The sequence below is a fragment of the Schistocerca serialis genome, chromosome 6, assembly GCF_023864345.2.
Source record: "Schistocerca serialis cubense isolate TAMUIC-IGC-003099 chromosome 6, iqSchSeri2.2, whole genome shotgun sequence".
NCBI classification, from domain to species: Eukaryota; Metazoa; Arthropoda; class Insecta; order Orthoptera; family Acrididae; genus Schistocerca; species Schistocerca serialis.
In genome coordinates, this window is record NC_064643.1 from 313,344,802 (window position 1) to 313,362,552 (window position 17,751).

At 43.6% G+C, this 17,751-nt stretch overlaps 1 protein-coding gene across 1 annotated transcript in view; it reads left to right on the forward strand.

Moving 5' to 3' along the window:
• The window catches only part of LOC126484842 (probable cytochrome P450 304a1), a 101,590-nt gene that overhangs the window by 62,739 nt on the left and 21,100 nt on the right, over positions 1–17,751 (forward strand). Inside the window, exon 7 of the mRNA XM_050108437.1 lies at positions 6,199–6,316. Within this exon, the coding sequence (XP_049964394.1) occupies positions 6,199–6,316 (118 nt within the window). The remainder of the gene's footprint in view (positions 1–6,198; positions 6,317–17,751) is intronic.

Consider the following 17,751-nt stretch of genomic DNA (forward strand, 5'->3'; position numbering starts at 1 on the left):
AAGAACCATGGCCCGATGGAATCCCTACCAGATTCTGCACCAAGTTTGCCGCTGCTTTAGCCCCTGTTCTAACTGCACTCAGTCATAAATCCCTGTGACAAAAAACAGTGACCAATACTTGTAAGAAAGCGCAGATGATACATCTACATCTATATTTACATGGATACACTGCAAATCATATTTAAGTGTCTGGCACATGATTCATAGAACCACCTTCTCAATTCTCTATTATTCCAGTCTCGTATAGCTCGCTGAAAGAAAGAACACCTATATCTTTCTCTGATTTTCCCTATTTTTCATGGTGATCTCGTCTTCCTATGTAGCTCGGCGTCAACAAAATATTTTCGCATTCAAAGGAGGAAGTATGTGACTGGAATTTCGTGAAAATATCGCTCCGCAACAAAAAACGCCTTTGTTTTAATGATGTCCATACCAAATAATGTATCTTGTCAGTGTCACTCTCTGCCCTATTTCGCGATAATACAAAACGGGCTGCCCTACTTTGAACTTTATCGATGTACTCCGTCAATCCTGTCTGGTAAGGATCCCACACGACGCAGGAGTACTCTAAAAGAGGACGGACAAGCGTAGTGTAAGCAGTCTCCTTAGTAGATCTGTTACGTTTTGTAAGTGTCCTACCAATAAAACGCAATCTTTGGTTAGTCTTCCCCACATTATCTATGTGTTTTTTCCAATTTAAGTTGTTCGCAATTGTAATTCCTTGGTATTTAGTTGAATTTACTGACTTGAGATTTGACTGATTTATTGTGTAACCGAATTGTAATGGATTCCTTTTCGTTATTTAGGGTCAACTGCCAATTTTCGCACCATACATATCTTCTATAAATCTTTAAAGTCAGTACCGCCATTAGACTGTTGTTTTTTTTTGTTTGCCGTGTTGCATTTACACGATCATGATTTCGGCTTAAAATGCCATTATGAAGTGTTTTAATGTTATACAGTGCCTAAGATGGCATACTGTCGTATTTAAAATACACTATTAGACACATTGTCTAAGGGTTAATATTTCTGGTAAAATCCTACTGCTATGTTTTATCAGTGAGTATACCATCTTGACTTTTAAATACGACAGTGTGCCATCTTAGGCACTGTATAACATTAAAACACTTGATAATGGCATTTTAAGCCGAAATCATGATCGTGTAAATGTAACACTGCAAATAAAAAAAAAACAGTCTAATGGCGGTACTGACTTTAAAGAAATATATTATGACTGTGGCCCCACATTATAAAAAAATTATTAAACTTCTATAAATCGTTTTGCAATTTGTTTTGGTCTTTTGATGACTTGCAAAAAATGGCTCTGACACTATGGGATTTAACATCTGAGGTCATCAGTCCCCTAGAACTTAGAACTACTTAAAACTATCTAACATAAGGACATCACATACATCCATGCCCGAGGAAGGATTCGAACCTGCGACCGTAGCGGAAGCGCGGTCACAGACTGAAGCGCCTAGAACCGCTCGGCTACTGCGACCGACTTGATGACTTTACTGATCGATAAATGTCAGCGTCATCTGGAAACAGCCTAAGACGGCTGCTCAGATTGTCTCTCAAATCGTCTGTATAGATAAGAAACAGCAAACGGCTTATAACACTACCTTGGGGAACGCCAGAAATCACTTCTGTCTTATAGGAGTGGAGAGCCATCGTCAAATGTAGACGTTAATTTCATAATGGAAGTATGTTGGGACCCTTGTTGTTCATGCTGAGTATTAATGACCTTACGGACAATATTAATAGTAACCACAGAATTCTGAGGGACATGCAGTTCTCTATAAAGCGGTACTGTCTTAAAGAAGCTGCATAAATATTCCGGCAGATATTGATAAGATTTCAAAGTGGCGCAAAGATTGTCAACTTGATTTAAATGTTCAGAAATGTAAAATTGTGCCCTTCACGAAACGAAAAACCGTAGTATCCTATGACTGTAATATAAAAGTGTCACAGTTGGAATCGACCAGCTCATACAAATACCTAGGTGTAACACTTTGTAGGCATATCAAATGGAATGATTTGTTTATTCTATCCAGATATGTTTTGGGTGGCCTGTCTTATCTGATTCTGATTTGTCTTACGTTGCCTGACAAAAAAGTGAGGCACCATTGTCGGATGGAAAAGTAACATCATACAGGTTCACACCGTGGCACCAGCCTGCATTGGTGTTGTTCATGTATAGTGTCGTCACCAGGCCTTGTTAGAGAATGTAAGAGACGCTATCAGCGACAGCTGTTGAGTCATCACTGTGAAGGACTCGGAGATGCCACGTACTCGTTTGAAACAACATTATGAGCAGCCTCCAGAATTTGAATGTGGCCTAGTTGTGGGTCTCCAGTGACTGGACGGTCGAATCGTGCAATATTCAGATATGTGGGGCGTTTGGATGTGACAATGGTTCAGTGCTGAACTGCATAGGAATGTGAGGTCATAATTGTCAAGGCGGCGGGCCACATCTGACCGCCAAAAGGGAAGATCGCCCTGTTGTGCAACAAACACGTCGTATCCCCTTCACACGTGCACCTGCCATCTGAGAACAAATATTTGGTTACTTTTAACAAACCGTGTCATCTCGCAGCGTTGGTCAGAGACTAGCAGCAGACTTCGAATTAGGGGATTATCATCCCTTAAGCAGGCCATCGTCAAGATCATAATACAAACGGCTGTTTCTGGAGTGGTGCCGGATCCGACAAGGATGGAATGCTGATGAATGTCGTCACTCTGTGTTCAGTCATGAATCATGGTGCTGCACTGTCACGGATGACCATCTTTAGCGGGAAGGGGTCCAGTTCAGCCAGCAGTGTTTTATAGAGGTACAGCGGTTTTAAACTCTTTGCTTCATGGTGTGGGGAGCCGTCGGGTATGGCTTCAGGTAATGACTGAGGGTAACTGACAGCACAATGGTACGTGACGGACATCTTGTATCCTTATATCTTATCTGTTATGCGACAGGATCGCAGCGCTGTTTTTCAACAGCACAGTGCTGGTACACAGACGTGGGGTGCTCCATTAGCAGTGAGATTCCGACACCAGTCCCCGCTAGAACGTTCGTGGGAAAGGCTCTGGCGCCTTCGTCTCAGTGCCGGTATGCATAATGAAAAGCACCACTTACAACAGCTGTTTGTCAGCTTAGCCTTGGAACGGGTGCGACAGCTTGGACAACCTTCCAAACCGAATCAGTGACTGCATCCACGCCGGAGCTCATAGTGCCAGGTTCTTCGTAAATTTGATTCGACTGACATACTCTCTCAACAGGTGATGTTCATTTTCTGCTCCCCTTCTGTGTGCATCACTATTTTTTAGACGGCAGTTTGTTTGACAATAAAGCTAACCAATTCTAGTTGGAAACTGAATTACGAGGGTAAGTCAATTATTATCCGCAAACTAGTTACAAAATTTTATTGTAATGAAATAGGAAACTTACAAGAACATCATTTTTCCATATAGTCTCCTTGCGTATCAACGCACTTGGTCCATTGTTGTACAAGCTTCCTGATGCCCTCACAAAAGAAGGTTCTCGGCTGAGCTGCGAGCCAGGAATGCACCGCTTCTTTTAATGCTTCGTCCGAGGCAAATCGACGGCCCCATAATGCCTGTTTGAGTGGACCAAACAAGTAATAGTCAGGAGGGGCAAGATCGGGACTATATGGAGGATGATCCAGTGCTCTAAATTTGAGTTTCTGGAGCGTTTCAGCAGTGTGGGCAGCAGTATATGGACGGGCATTGTCGTGCAACACCTTTTGACAGCAATCATCGGCGTTTGCTTCGAATTTCGGGCTTTAGCCTGGAAGTAAGCAATCCACTGTAACGTACGCTGTTTATTGTTGTGCCCCTTTCCCCATAATGTTCCTGACCTTGTGCGTCCCAAAAAACGGTAAGCATCATTTTTCTTGCCGGTGGTTGGGTCTTGAACTTTTTCTTGCATGGCGAATTTTGATGTTTCCATTCCATACTCTGCCGCTACTCTCCGGCTCGTAATGATGGATCCATGTTTCGTCACCGGTAATGATCATGTATAAGAACTTGTCCCTTTCGTTACAATAGCGATAGAAATGTACTTTGCAGATGTCCAAGCGCGTTTCTTTATGCAACTGTATGAGTTCTTTTGGGACCCATCTTGCACAAACTTTATGAAACCCAAGTCTGCTGTGGATGATTTCGTAGGCAGAACCGTGATTAATTTGCAGACGATGTGTCACTTCATCAATAGTTAATCGTCTGTCTAAGAGAATCATTTCACCTGAACGCCCAATGGGGTCTTAATTTGTGGCGACAATGGATCGTCCGGCTGCTCGTGTAACCAAAAACAACAGTTTAAGTAAAAATTATGGAAGATAGTCTGAGGAACGGGGAGGGGTACCAAACCATAGCAGCCGGATCTTGATGCCTCTGAACTACCAAGTGATCAAAAAGTAAGTATAAATCTGAAAACTTAATAAACCACGGGATAATGTAGATAGAGAGGTAAAAATTGACACACATGCTTGGAATGACATGGGGTTTTATTAGAATAAAAAAAAAACAAAGTTCACAAAATGTCCGACAGATGCGCGTCATTTGGAGATGATCGTGTGCTCAGCCGCCACTTTCGTCATGCTTGGCCTCCCAGGTCCCTAGACCTCAGTCCGTGCGATTATTGGCTTTGGGGCTACCTGTAGTTGCAAATGTATCGTGATCGACCGACATCTGTAGGGATGCTGAAAGACAACATCCGACGCCAATGCCTCACCATAACTTCGGACATGCTTTACAGTGCTTTTCACAACATTATTCCTCGACTGCAGCTATTGTTGAGGAATGATGGTGGGCATATTGAACATTTCCTGTAAAGAACATCATCTTTGCTTTGTCTTACTTTGTTATGCTAATTATTGCTATTCTGATCAGATGAAGCGCCATCTCTCGGAAATTTTGTGAACTTTTGCATTTTTTTTGTTCTAATAAAATCCCATGTCATTCCAAGCATGTGTGTTAATTTGTACCTCTCTATCTACATTATTCCGTGATTTATTCAGTTTTCACCCGGTATATCAAGTCTTGCACTGGACTGGTTGTGCAATTCTTAGATGCGGCATAATACCTACTACTCTTATTATCAACACACAGCTATGTCCCAGCCTACGAAAACCTATCCTTGGTTTCCCTGCTGGAGGCATCGCTACTGAATGATCATGCATACAGCTAATGTTAGTGAACATGCTAATGATTTATTATTATAGCTAGCTTTTACACACAAAAAAAAAAAAGAAAGGAAATGGAGAAATCTGTAGGACTGGTTTGGTTTTGAATGTAGTCCTGCTGTACGTTTGGTGAAAGTCCTGAGACGTTTCTACGTTGCATACAACTGCACAGTCCTCTGTCGCTTGGCGTGATAGTGGTATCGCGTAATGCAGCAGTAATATGACTGGCTGCTGATGTCGTAGAAACCACGTACCCCCTGTCGACACTTGACTAAATGTCTGAATGTATCCGATACACGATTCCATCGCACCACAACACCTCATTGAGGAAAATATTGTACTTTATTTGAGGTCTCCTGCAGCGTTTTCTCTCATGCTATTGCTGAAGGTTTACAAATATCGGACAGGCGATCAAAGAGTAGAGTTCACCAGAGTGTTACTGATTTGATCTGTCATGTGACTTTGATTCTCCAGAGCTGCGTCAGCACTCTTCGCCTTCTGTCAGTGGTTCGTCGACTGATGGCTCTGTGGATATGTTCGCCTTGGGGGAGAATCCAGGAGACATATTTGCAACATAACAACTTACTTGTTTACGCCCTTTCGCGTACAAGAAATCAACTGATGTTACCGGAATCTTCACTGTACTGTTCTTACTAATTACGATCACTAAAGATGGATTTAATTATACTGCAAATGTGTCTTGCACGAGTGAATTCAATGATCCTGTCCCCACACAGTTCGAAATTTAACGGTAACCGAGTACGCCGCGAGGAATGTAGAAGACCAGAGCGATATATATATATATATATATATATATATATATATATATATATATATATATATAAATTATTTGCCAGTCAAATTTACACGTTTATAATCTACATTATAAAAACAACTTAACTATCACTAGGTTCTGTAACCATGACCTATGATTTTCTAGGTACTGTTATGTAACGTATATAGATATACTTAATTTTTAATGTTGTTTCCTCCACAGGACGCCGTATTTTGAGGCCAGCATACGAGAGTCGCTTAGGCTTTGCACTCTCACGCCAATCTCAATTCCTCATAGAGCGACGCAGGACACTACGTTGAAGGGATACTTTATTCCCGCGGTGAGTTATAGCATTTTATCTACAACTGCTTATAAAATGCATAATATTTCATCCAGAATATTGTGATTAGTTATCTCTGCCCACTACTGAGGCGCTGAAGAGCTATAATTGGGCATGATATAGGTCGGTCAATGCACCGTACGGGAATGGGGAACTTAGTACTGGATTTTAGGATAGTTCGTGTGCTCCTTGCCTCAACACCAGTCCAGATATGTGCAAAGGTGCTGACATACTAGGGAAAATTTTGTGGACCATGATATCAAGTTGAAATCATCATTATCGTTCTTCAGTTAGCAGTGCACGATTCAAATTAGGTAAAAAGTACAACTTCTTTGTAAAATTTTGATGTTCGACAGTTAGTAAACAATCAGCAAACAGTCGCAAAACAACAATAGAGTCACAGGAACCACAGATCAATCTCATCGTAGCGCAATAACGTTACCATCGGAATGTGTACGTCTCTTGGTGCACGTATGATTCACTTCCTCCCCTGTAAGAATTTATATCCTGGAATGACCTTGCAAGGGGGCTTAATTAAAAAGAAAAGACTAATATTAATGAATAAATGCAATAATTTTACTAGCTGTGTGACCGGTTACGAAGTCTCCTAACCGGTTGGCCCTGACTATTACTAGCACACAATCTGACTGCATAAAATAAAAATAAAGAATGACAAGGAATTTCCATTAACACAATTGATTAATTAAGTTCCCTGCAACTATAAAAGCTACGAAACAACAAAGCACAAGTGTAACTGTTCTGTGTGTGGTAGTGTGACTCAACGTACATGTATCTGGCTCGGTTCTTTCTCAATACGACAAAATATTTTAAACACCTTTTACAATGAACTAATTGAAAAACCAGAAATACTATTAAAAAATGGTTCAAATGGCTCTGAGCACTATGGGGCTTAACTTCTAAGGTCATCAGTCCCCAAGAACTTAGAACTACTTAAACCTAACTAACCTAAGGACATCACACACATCCATGCCCGAGGCAGGATTCGAACCTGCGACCGTAGCGGTCGCGCGGTTCCAGACTGTAGCGCCTAGAACCGCTCGGCCACCCCGGCCGGCGAAATACTATAATTGCACATAGAAACCAGAATTACAAATCTAATAAATGAACACGAGCCAGATGCTTTGTTGACTGTACCTGTGAGCAAGAGGGATTGTTATTAAAGAAAACTGTAATACCTTTTTACCTCATTATACAGGGCGAGTCACCTAACGTTACCGCTGGGTATATTTCGTAAACCACTTCAAATACTGACGAATCGATTCAACAGACCGAACGTGAGGAGAGGGGCTAGTGTAATTGGTTAATACAAACCATAAAAAAATGTACGGAAGTATGTTTTTTAACACAAACCTACGTTTTTTTAAATGGAACCCCGTTAGTTTTGTTAGCACATCTGAACATATAAACAAATACGTAATCTGTGCCGTTTGTTGCATTGTAAAATGTTAATTACATCCGGAGATATTGTAACCTAAAGTTGACGCTTGAGTACCACTCCTCTACTGTTCGATCGTGTGTATCGGAGAGCACCGAATTACGTAGGGCTCCAAAGGGAACGGTGATGGACCTTAGGTACAGAAGTGACTGGAACAGCACATTATGTCCACTTTACGTCAACAAATCAAGTTAGCTACAAGAAGATTAAGTGGAAATGAAATGAGCGTTTGGCGTCATTGGCCGGGAGGATTCTTACGGGGCAGGTCGGGCCGGCTTGGTGCAGGTCTTATTACATTCGACGCCACATTGGGCGACCTGCGCGCCGGATGGGGATGAAATGAGGATAAAGACAACACAACACCCAGTCCCTGAACGGAGAAAATCCCCGACCCAGCCGGGAATCGAACCCAGGCCCCTTAGGACGGCAGTCCGTCACGCTGACCATTCAGCTATCGCGGCCGACAGAAGCTTAAATGATCCACAGAAATAAAACAATCAAGAATCTGCTAATGTGGTTCAAATGGCTCTAAGCACTACGGGACTTAACACCTGAGCTCATCAGTCACCTAGACTTAGAACTACTTAAACCTAACTAACCTGAGGACATCACACACATCCATGCCCAAGGCAGGATTCGAACCTGCGACCGTAGCAGCAGCGTGGTTCCGGACTGATGCGCCTAGAGCCGCTCGGCCACAACGGCCGGCAATATGCTAAGACTACGTGGGAAATTCAGTAAGGGATTCAACACTTTTTTTTCTGCAAGCAGGTTGGTTTTATTCAGGTTTCCAGTAGACCATATTATTTCCTGCTCATTTGGAGAAAACAGTATTTTTCAATATAATTTCCGTTCAATGCGACGCCGTAACTCCATCCTCATGCTGTCAGTTAGTTGGTCGATGTTGGAGTCAACGTCTTGCTGCATCAGTTACCTCCCAGTCATTCATGTACTTCCTCCCGCGGAGTGCATCCTTCATTTGGCCAAATAGATGGACGTCGAAAGGTGAGAGATCCGGGCTGCAGGGTGGCTGAGGACGAGCAGTCCAATGACGTTTTGTAAGCTCCTCTTTGGTGCGAAGACTTGAGTGAGGCCTTGTAATGTTATGAAAAACGAGAAGTTACTTTTTAAATTTTTAGTAAGTTCCTATGGAACCAAACTGGTGAGATCATCTTTCCCTAGGCTTACACACTACTTCATTTAACTTAAACTAACTTACGCTAAGATCAACACAGACACCCATGTCCGAGAGAGTACTCGAACCTCCGACGGGGGAGCCGCAAGGCGCCTCAGACCGCAGACAAGGAGAAGTTCATTTGCATTATTGTGGCGACGAGGTGTAGCACAATACATTTCACAGTTAATCGTTGCACCATGAGGAGGGACATAAAACAGAACAACCCCTTCAGAATCCCAGAAAACTGTCACCGTGACTTAACCGGCTGAGGATGCGGCTTTGAACATTTCCGTCGGAGGAGAGGTGACGTGGCGCCTCTCGATAGATTGCCTTTTTATTCCCGTTTCGAAGTTACGAACCCATTTTTCATCATCTGTGGCGTTGTTCGACAAAAAACTGTGGCTATCAGCCTTGTAACGCGGAAGCAATTCCGCACAGATGCTCCTCCATTACTCTTTATGGTCTTCTGTTGGGCGGCGAGGAACTCAGTGAGCATGCACCTTTGTGTACCGCAACAGGTGGACGAGTGTATCACCAATACCAACGTCCAGCAGAGTAGTGAGGTGTTTCTTTGTGATCCGTCGATCAACTCGAATGAGAGTGTCCGCACGTTCTAACATTGCAGAAGTCACAACTGGTGTGCGGCCGGCTGACACGCGGGAGACCCGACAGGTTTGCGCGACCTCGTTGCGACTCACCGCGATTTTGTTCATTGTCAGGTCTTCGTAGCCATTACGCGAGAGCCTATGAATATCTGCGACGCTCTGGTTTTCCACCAAAAGAAACTCGGTGAGAGCTCTCTGGAGCGCGCCTCTTTCAGACGTCATTTTGAAGGCTACGAATAACGTCGCCAACTATAGGAGCTGAAGCGGGAGCGTTCCACGATATACCACAACAGATTCCACATTTTTTCAAGCGAAACTGTCACAGCAAAAATGTGTTGCGTTAGTCATTGAACGACCCTCGCATTTAATTACAAAACAGAACCAAGCCTCATATGCAAAGGCTATCTAAGTCGACAATACACGATCAGGTGTGGTATTAGAGAAATAGATGCAAAGGAATCTACACTCCTGGAAATGGAAAAAAGAACACATTGACACCGGTGTGTCAGATCCACCATACTTGCTCCGGACACTGCGAGAGGGCTGTACAAGCAATGATCACACGCACGGCACAGCGGACACACCAGGAACCGCGGTGTTGGCCGTCGAATGGCGCTAGCTGCGCAGCATTTGTGCACCGCCGCCGTCAGTGTCAGCCAGTTTGCCGTGGCATACGGAGCTCCATCGCAGTCTTTAACACTGGTAGCATGCCGCGACAGCGTGGACGTGAACCGTATGTGCAGTTGACGGACTTTGAGCGAGGGCGTATAGTGGGCATGCGGGAGGCCGGGTGGACGTACCGCCGAATTGCTCAACACGTGGGGCGTGAGGTCTCCACAGTACATCGATGTTGTCGCCAGTGGTCGGCGGAAGGTGCACGTGCCCATCGACCTGGGACCGGACCGCAGCGACGCACGGATGCACGCCAAGACCGTAGGATCCTACGCAGTGCCGTAGGGGACCGCACCGCCACTTCCCAGCAAATTAGGGACACTGTTGCTCCTGGGGTATCGGCGAGGACCATTCGCAACCGTCTCCATGAAGCTGGGCTACGGTCCCGCACACCGTTAGGCCGTCTTCCGCTCACGCCCCAACATCGTGCAGCCCGCCTCCAGTGGTGTCGCGACAGGCGTGAATGGAGGGACGAATGGAGACGTGTCGTCTTCAGCGATGAGAGTCGCTTCTGCCTTGGTGCCAATGATGGTCGTATGCGTGTTTGGCGCCGTGCAGGTGAGCGCCACAATCAGGACTGCATACGACCGAGGCACACAGGGCCAACACCCGGCATCATGGTGTGGGGAGCGATCTCCTACACTGGCCGTACACCACTGGTGATCGTCGAGGGGACACTGAATAGTGCACGGTACATCCAAACCGTCATCGAACCCATCGTTCTACCATTCCTAGACCGGCAAGGGAACTTGCTGTTCCAACAGGACAATGCACGTCCGCATGTATCCCGTGCCACCCAACGTGCTCTAGAAGGTGTAAGTCAACTACCCTGGCCAGCAAGATCTCCGGATCTGTCCCCCATTGAGCATGTTTGGGACTGGATGAAGCGTCGTCTCACGCGGTCTGCACGTCCAGCACGAACGCTGGTCCAACTGAGGCGCCAGGTGGAAATGGCATGGCAAGCCGTTCCACAGGACTACATCCAGCATCTCTACGATCGTCTCCATGGGAGAATAGCAGCCTGCATTGCTGCGAAAGGTGGATATACACTGTACTAGTGCCGACATTGTGCATGCTCTGTTGCCTGTGTATTTGTGCCTGTGGTTCTGTCAGTGTGATCATGTGATGTATCTGACCCCAGGAATATGTCAATAAAGTTTCCCCTTCCTGGGACAATGAATTCACGGTGTTCTTATTTCAATTTCCAGGAGTGTATAAATAATCAGACTTCATAAGTATTTGAATAAACAACTGTCCTTTTATTGTGAATATTCTTTAAAGCGAAACTTTAATTTTGCAAGGAACACTGCTCAATCAAAAAACTAATTACGAAGTTCCTGCATGTAACAGGAACCATCCTGCCACTTGTCTGACGTAGTATAGGAAAACCGCGAAAGACCTGTATTAGGATGGCCTAATGAAGATCGAAGCCTCCACAGTACCGAATGCAATGACAGTCTGTTTAAAACAGTGCTGCCTGAATCACTTTATCCACAGCGTACAGTACTGTTTTACAAAGAAGCTACTTAATAATGTATAAAGCTAGCGCTATACTATTCACTCATTTCACATTCCCAGTGACTGTATACAATACACACCCTACATACGCCGCTTCAAAATGTGACTCTATCTCTATAACGAGTGTGATATTGCATTCAGAAAGAGGTCTTTTTAATTTTTATTTATTTATTATTTATGTTTTTGAGTCATCAGTCTTGTGATTGGTAGGATGCAGCCTACCACGAATTCCTCTCCTGTGCCAACCTCTTCATCTCAGAGGTACCACTTGGCAACCTATGTTCTCAATTAGTTGATGTATATATTCCAATATCTGTCTTCATTTAGAGCTTTTACCCTCTACAGTTACCTCTAGTACCATGGAAGTTGTTCCGTCATGTCTTAACAGATGTCCTAACATCCTGCCCCTCAATCTTGTCATTGTTTTCCTCTCCGATTCTCCGGAGAACCTCCTCATCAGTCCACCTAATTTTCAACATTCTTCTGTAGCACATGCTTCGATTCTCTTATGTTCGGTTTTCCCATAGCCCATGTGTCACTACCATACAATGCTGTGCACCAAACGTACATTCACAGAAATTTCTTCCTCAAGTTACGTCCTATGTTTGACACTAGCAGACTTCTCTTGGCCAGGAATGCCCTTTTTGCCAGTGCTGGTCTGCTTTTTATGCCCCCCTTGCTCCGTCCGGCATGGGTTGTTTTACTGTCTAGGTAGTAGAAGTCTTTAACTTGTCTGCCTCGTCAGCCCCAATTCTGATGCTAAGTTTCACGCTGTTCTCATATCTGGTATCTATCATTACTTTCGTCTTTCTTCGATTTACTCGCAGTCCATATTGTGTACTCATTAGACTATTGATTCCATACAAGAGATCCTCTAATTTTTCTTCACTTTAACTGAGAATAACATTGTCATCTGCGAATCGTATCATTGATATCATTTCGCTCTAGACTTTAATCTCACTCTTAACTCTTTCTTTTATTTCCCTCATTGCTTCTTCGATGTGTAGACTGACAGTAGAGGCGAAAGACTGTACTCACGCCTTACAGCCGGCCGGTGAGGCCGAGCGGTTCTAGGCCCTTCAGTCTGGAACTGCGTGACCGCTACGGTCGCAGGTTCGAATCCTGCCTCGAGCATGGATGTGTGTGATGTCCTTAGGATAGTTAGGTTTAAGTAGTTCTAAGTTCTAGGGGACTGATGACTTCAGATGTTAAATCCCATAGTGCTCAGAGCCATTTGAACCTGCCTTACAACCTACTTAATTCGAACACTTCTTCCTTGGTCTTACAACCTTATTGTTCCCTCTTGATTCCTGTACGTATTTTATATTACTCGTCTTTACCTATAGCTTACTCTTATTTTTCTCAGAATTTCGGTCGTCTTGCACCATTTTACATTGTCGAATACTATTCCTATGAACGTGTCCTGATTTTTCTCTCCGACCTCTGTGATTGCTCTTATTAAAGATGTCGATTTCTCTTCAACTGAACTGCCTACTGAGCTATTCATTATCACAGCATCCGTAGCTTCAGTGAATTTCAAACTAATCTATTCATTTCTGAGTTCTTCCGTATCCCACTTCTTTGAGCATTGATTCTTCCTGAAAAGTCTCTTAAACTTCAACCTACTCTTCATCATCACCAAATTGCGATCTGAGTCTAAACCACCCCTGGGTGCACCTTACAATCCAGTAATTGATTTCGGAATCCCTGCCTGACCATGAAGTAATCTAACCGAAATCTTCCTGTATCTCCCTGCCTTATCAAAATATACCGCCTTTTCTAGTGATTCATAAAGAGAGTATTCGCTATTTCCATCTGAAATTTATTGCAGAACTCAATTAGCCTTTCTCCTCTGTCGTTCCTACTCTCAAGCCCATATTGTCCCTTAAACCATTTTTTCTGTTGCTTCCCTCACAACCGCGTTTCAAAGCCCAATGACTATTAGATTTTCACCTTCCTTTACGTATTGAATTACCCGTTCAATACCCGTATATACTTTCCCTATCTCTTCATCCTCTGCTTGCGACGTCGACATGTACGCCTGAATTATTGTTGTCGGTGTTAGTTTGCAGTCGATTCTGATGAAAAGAACCCTATCACTCAACTGTTCACAGTAACTCACTCTCTTTCCTACTTTCATACTCATAACGTATCCTACTTCTGTTATACCATTTTACGCCTATGTTGATATTACCCTAGTGTCATCTGACCAGCAATCCTTCTGACTTCCCTGACTCCCACTCTAACTGGACTGGGCGTTTTCAGAGTCTCTAGCTTCACTACACGTTCGAACTTCTGACACTCCACGCCCCTACTCTTGGAACATTATCCTTTCGTTGGTTTTTCACTTATTTTCTCATGGTCATATCCCCCTTGCCAGTCCACTGCGGAGTTGCGAAAGGGGGCTAGTCCGGAATTTTTTGCCCTTGAAGAGATCATAATGACACTTTTTCAACTACAGGGCACATATCCTATTGATACATGTTATGTGTCTTCAGTGCACGTTCGAACTTCTGACACTCCACGCCCCTACTCTTGGAACATTATCCTTTCGTTCGTTTTTCACTTATTTTCTCATGGTCATATCCCCCTTGCCAGTCCACTGCGGAGTTGCGAAAGGGGGCTAGTCCGGAATTTTTTGCCCTTGAAGAGATCATAATGACACTTTTTCAACTACAGGGCACATATCCTATTGATACATGTTATGTGTCTTCAGTGCAGTGGTTTCCATTGCCTTCTACGTCCTCATGCCGTTGGTCATTGCTAGTTCTTTCGGCTTTAGGGCTAGTTTCCCAACCCAAGAGCAAGAGAGTGCCCTAAACCTCTGTCCGCTCCTCCGCCCTCTTTGACAAGACTGTTGGCAGAATAAGGGTGACGTCTTATGCCGGAAGTCTTCGGCAACGAATGCTGATGATTTTTATTGAAAATTTTAATGATGGCGGGGTCGAACCCTATAACGAGGACGTTTTGATTACTAAGCACAGTTTCTATCTCTAGAACGCTGGTAAGTATATACATGAAACGATAGATGTTGTATTATCGCAATTTTTTTTAGCAGAGGTTGAAAATACCGCTTCAGTTGTAAGGTTCTTCTTATTTTCAAATGCTTAAACAACGGCCGTTGTCGAGCTCATTCATGCCCATAGGTGTGACTGGTGTGACACTGAAAATAAACAAGCGACCGAAGCTAATAATAAGCTTTATAAGCAGTAGTATAAATGAGAAAACATAAAAGAAGTTCCATAAATCATTTTACAAAACAGCGGTCGGGCTAGGTGCGGTAAAACCTAAGTCAACAGGAAAACGACACAAGACAATACAACGGACGATGCTTTTGTAAAGAAACATGCAATGAACACCGGGACACTTACTCTTTGTGCTGTGACCCGTAGCGCTGCGATGGACGAGTATAGGAGGCGGTGTGTCGCCTGCGGCCGCAGAGCACGGAGTAGAGTACAGGAAGAGGGAGCAAACTGGCAAACTAGATTGTCAAGAGTACTGCCATCTTTTGACGGGAAAAAACAACGTGGGACAAACTAGCCCGGCCGTTCTCAATTTTAAATAGTGGTTTACATGCAAAAGGGGGAAGAAAAACATACAAGATGGTTGGATGAAAAGTGTTAAAAGTACATTATGAGTGGTACAGGAAAGTATTGAAGAGAGGCAGTCCAGAACTAGTTTTGTACTGCATCTGCTTAGTGTGTTCCTTTACCATTTTCAATGTACTTTTAATGCTTTTCATGCAAATATATTTTAACTTTTTTTACATGTACCCTGGGAGGCATCCTCCGCCAGATTGAAGTGGCCATTAGAGGAGTCATTGGCAGCATAATCTGCAGTCATTTATATTTTCCGGACCAAATACATCTGTCGCCTGGGTTGTGAGACGATTCTTAGCCCTTCCTGAAGATTTGCGAAAGTGGTAAAGGCTGCTGGCCTCTCTCGTGAGGTCTTTGCACAGCACATGATTTGTAGCATCTTTCCGACAAATGACCGGTACCCTCTAGTCTGGAGCTGAGTGGAGGGTCTGAACCAGAGGCTTCGCTAGTTCAGCGACGAGATCGGCAGTAGATTCCTGCACCCACGACATACACTGAAGACTTGTAAAGTCTCTCTGAGTAGGTCGGTGAGCTTTGTACTCCAGAAACGGTCGCTCGGGTTGCCGAGTACGTGTGGAATGCGTTCTGTATATCATGAATTTGTAAAATAAGTCCCTATTGGTAAATTTTCACAAACAACAAAAGGCTGTTTTCTTACTAAAGCTAGTATTGCATTAAATTACTGTATGGCATTACTTAATAGTGTCAGAGAAAGAACATGACCTTGCTCCCTGTTCATGTTCAAATTTTATTTGAAGAATGGAGGTCTTCAGTCATTTTCCAAATTAACTTTAGTTGTGCTCTTTATGTAACAAAATTCTAATATTTAAATACATAATGTACATTTTGTTTATTGAGAAACACATTCAGAATACATAGATCAGTAATTCATCAGGGAAATAAACATAGCGAAAAACTTACCAGAATGATTGCAATTTTACTGATTTGTCTTTGTATCCCAACGGATCCTGAACTGAGAAACCTAACACAGCTGGCCACGACACTGGAGTCAGCATGACTCCACACCTCTGTCGGTAGCTTCCAGAACCTCGCTGACTCTTTTCTTGAGCGTCTCGCAGCTGTCCGCGCTGCATGATGTGGCTATTAGGCGGTCACGTTAGCGTGTAAACTGTACACTGCACACGCCGGCAGCTCTGCTGTTTTACACTAAACGAGTAGTGAGATGAAGCTAAATTTCTCTGTAGTATTCAGCCATGTGGTATGATTTTAGGTCCAGAAACATGCTGACAAAATTGTTGACTCGCTTCAACACTGATTTTTGCGACCTCCTTGACACACCGAAAACACATATAAGAGATCAATTGCACTTTATACTTTTTAAATATTTCAAGTCAGCTAAATACAGGAAATAAATGCCGACAGATCACTTTAGAACATTTTTACGTACAACTCCCATCTCATCCCCATCACTATCCTAGACGTAATATGGGTATCTTAGACCCAAAGTACTTTTATGCAAGAACTGGATCAGATATATAACAAATTTGATGGAAATCGCTCCTGACTTACGCTTTCATGTCGCCCCTTTTAACCCCCACCCTCAACCGGTTGCATATGAAACGTGAGCATACTGTGGCGGAAATTGCCTTAGGTGTTACAAAGATGACCTGATATGTCACTGTCGTTGAAGGCCACACTCCCTCCCCTCCCACCTCCCCGCACCCACACGTACACACCTAGCCTGGACGTTGTCGTAGCTGGTATGTGGTCGGTGTCGATGGACTTCCTTCTCGACCAGCATCATCCACGCATGTGGGGCGTTGTTGAAACTGTTTGGTACACATACCCCAGAATTTACTGTGAATATATGTGCAGTTTAAACGTTTTGCCCACAAGAATCGTACTGTGCTGGGTACTACCTCTATGGAGTACGTTTCCCGTTGCCAGTCCATTTCACTACCAGTCTGTATTGCATCTGCTATCCGTAACGCAGTAGAATCGTATCTGCAGGAAATCCAGAACATGTATTCTCTGCCGACAACACGCCACTCCTGTTGTATGATGGTCTTGGCGTGGGATGATATAATTACTTCCTTTATGAATTTTGCAACTTCTCTTTGTATTACTTAGCCACCGAGTTTAAGCATTTCTATTGGAACACCATCTCCAGGCACATTTCCTTACTTTACACTTGAAATGACTTTATACAATCCATTTCGCTTGATAGAGAAATGTCATTAATTTTGCTACTAACAAGCAGTTTTTCCAACTCGTCTCTTGCACTATAAAAATATTTAAAGAAACTCTGAACTGTTCGAAGGCAAATTTCCTTCTCTCAGTGATTAGTGTGCCCTCTGCCACCTTAACAGATGAAATGTGACATCTACCTAACGTAAGTTTATGGGTAGTCATCATCTTACTCTTACTTTTTTACATAATCAGCAATG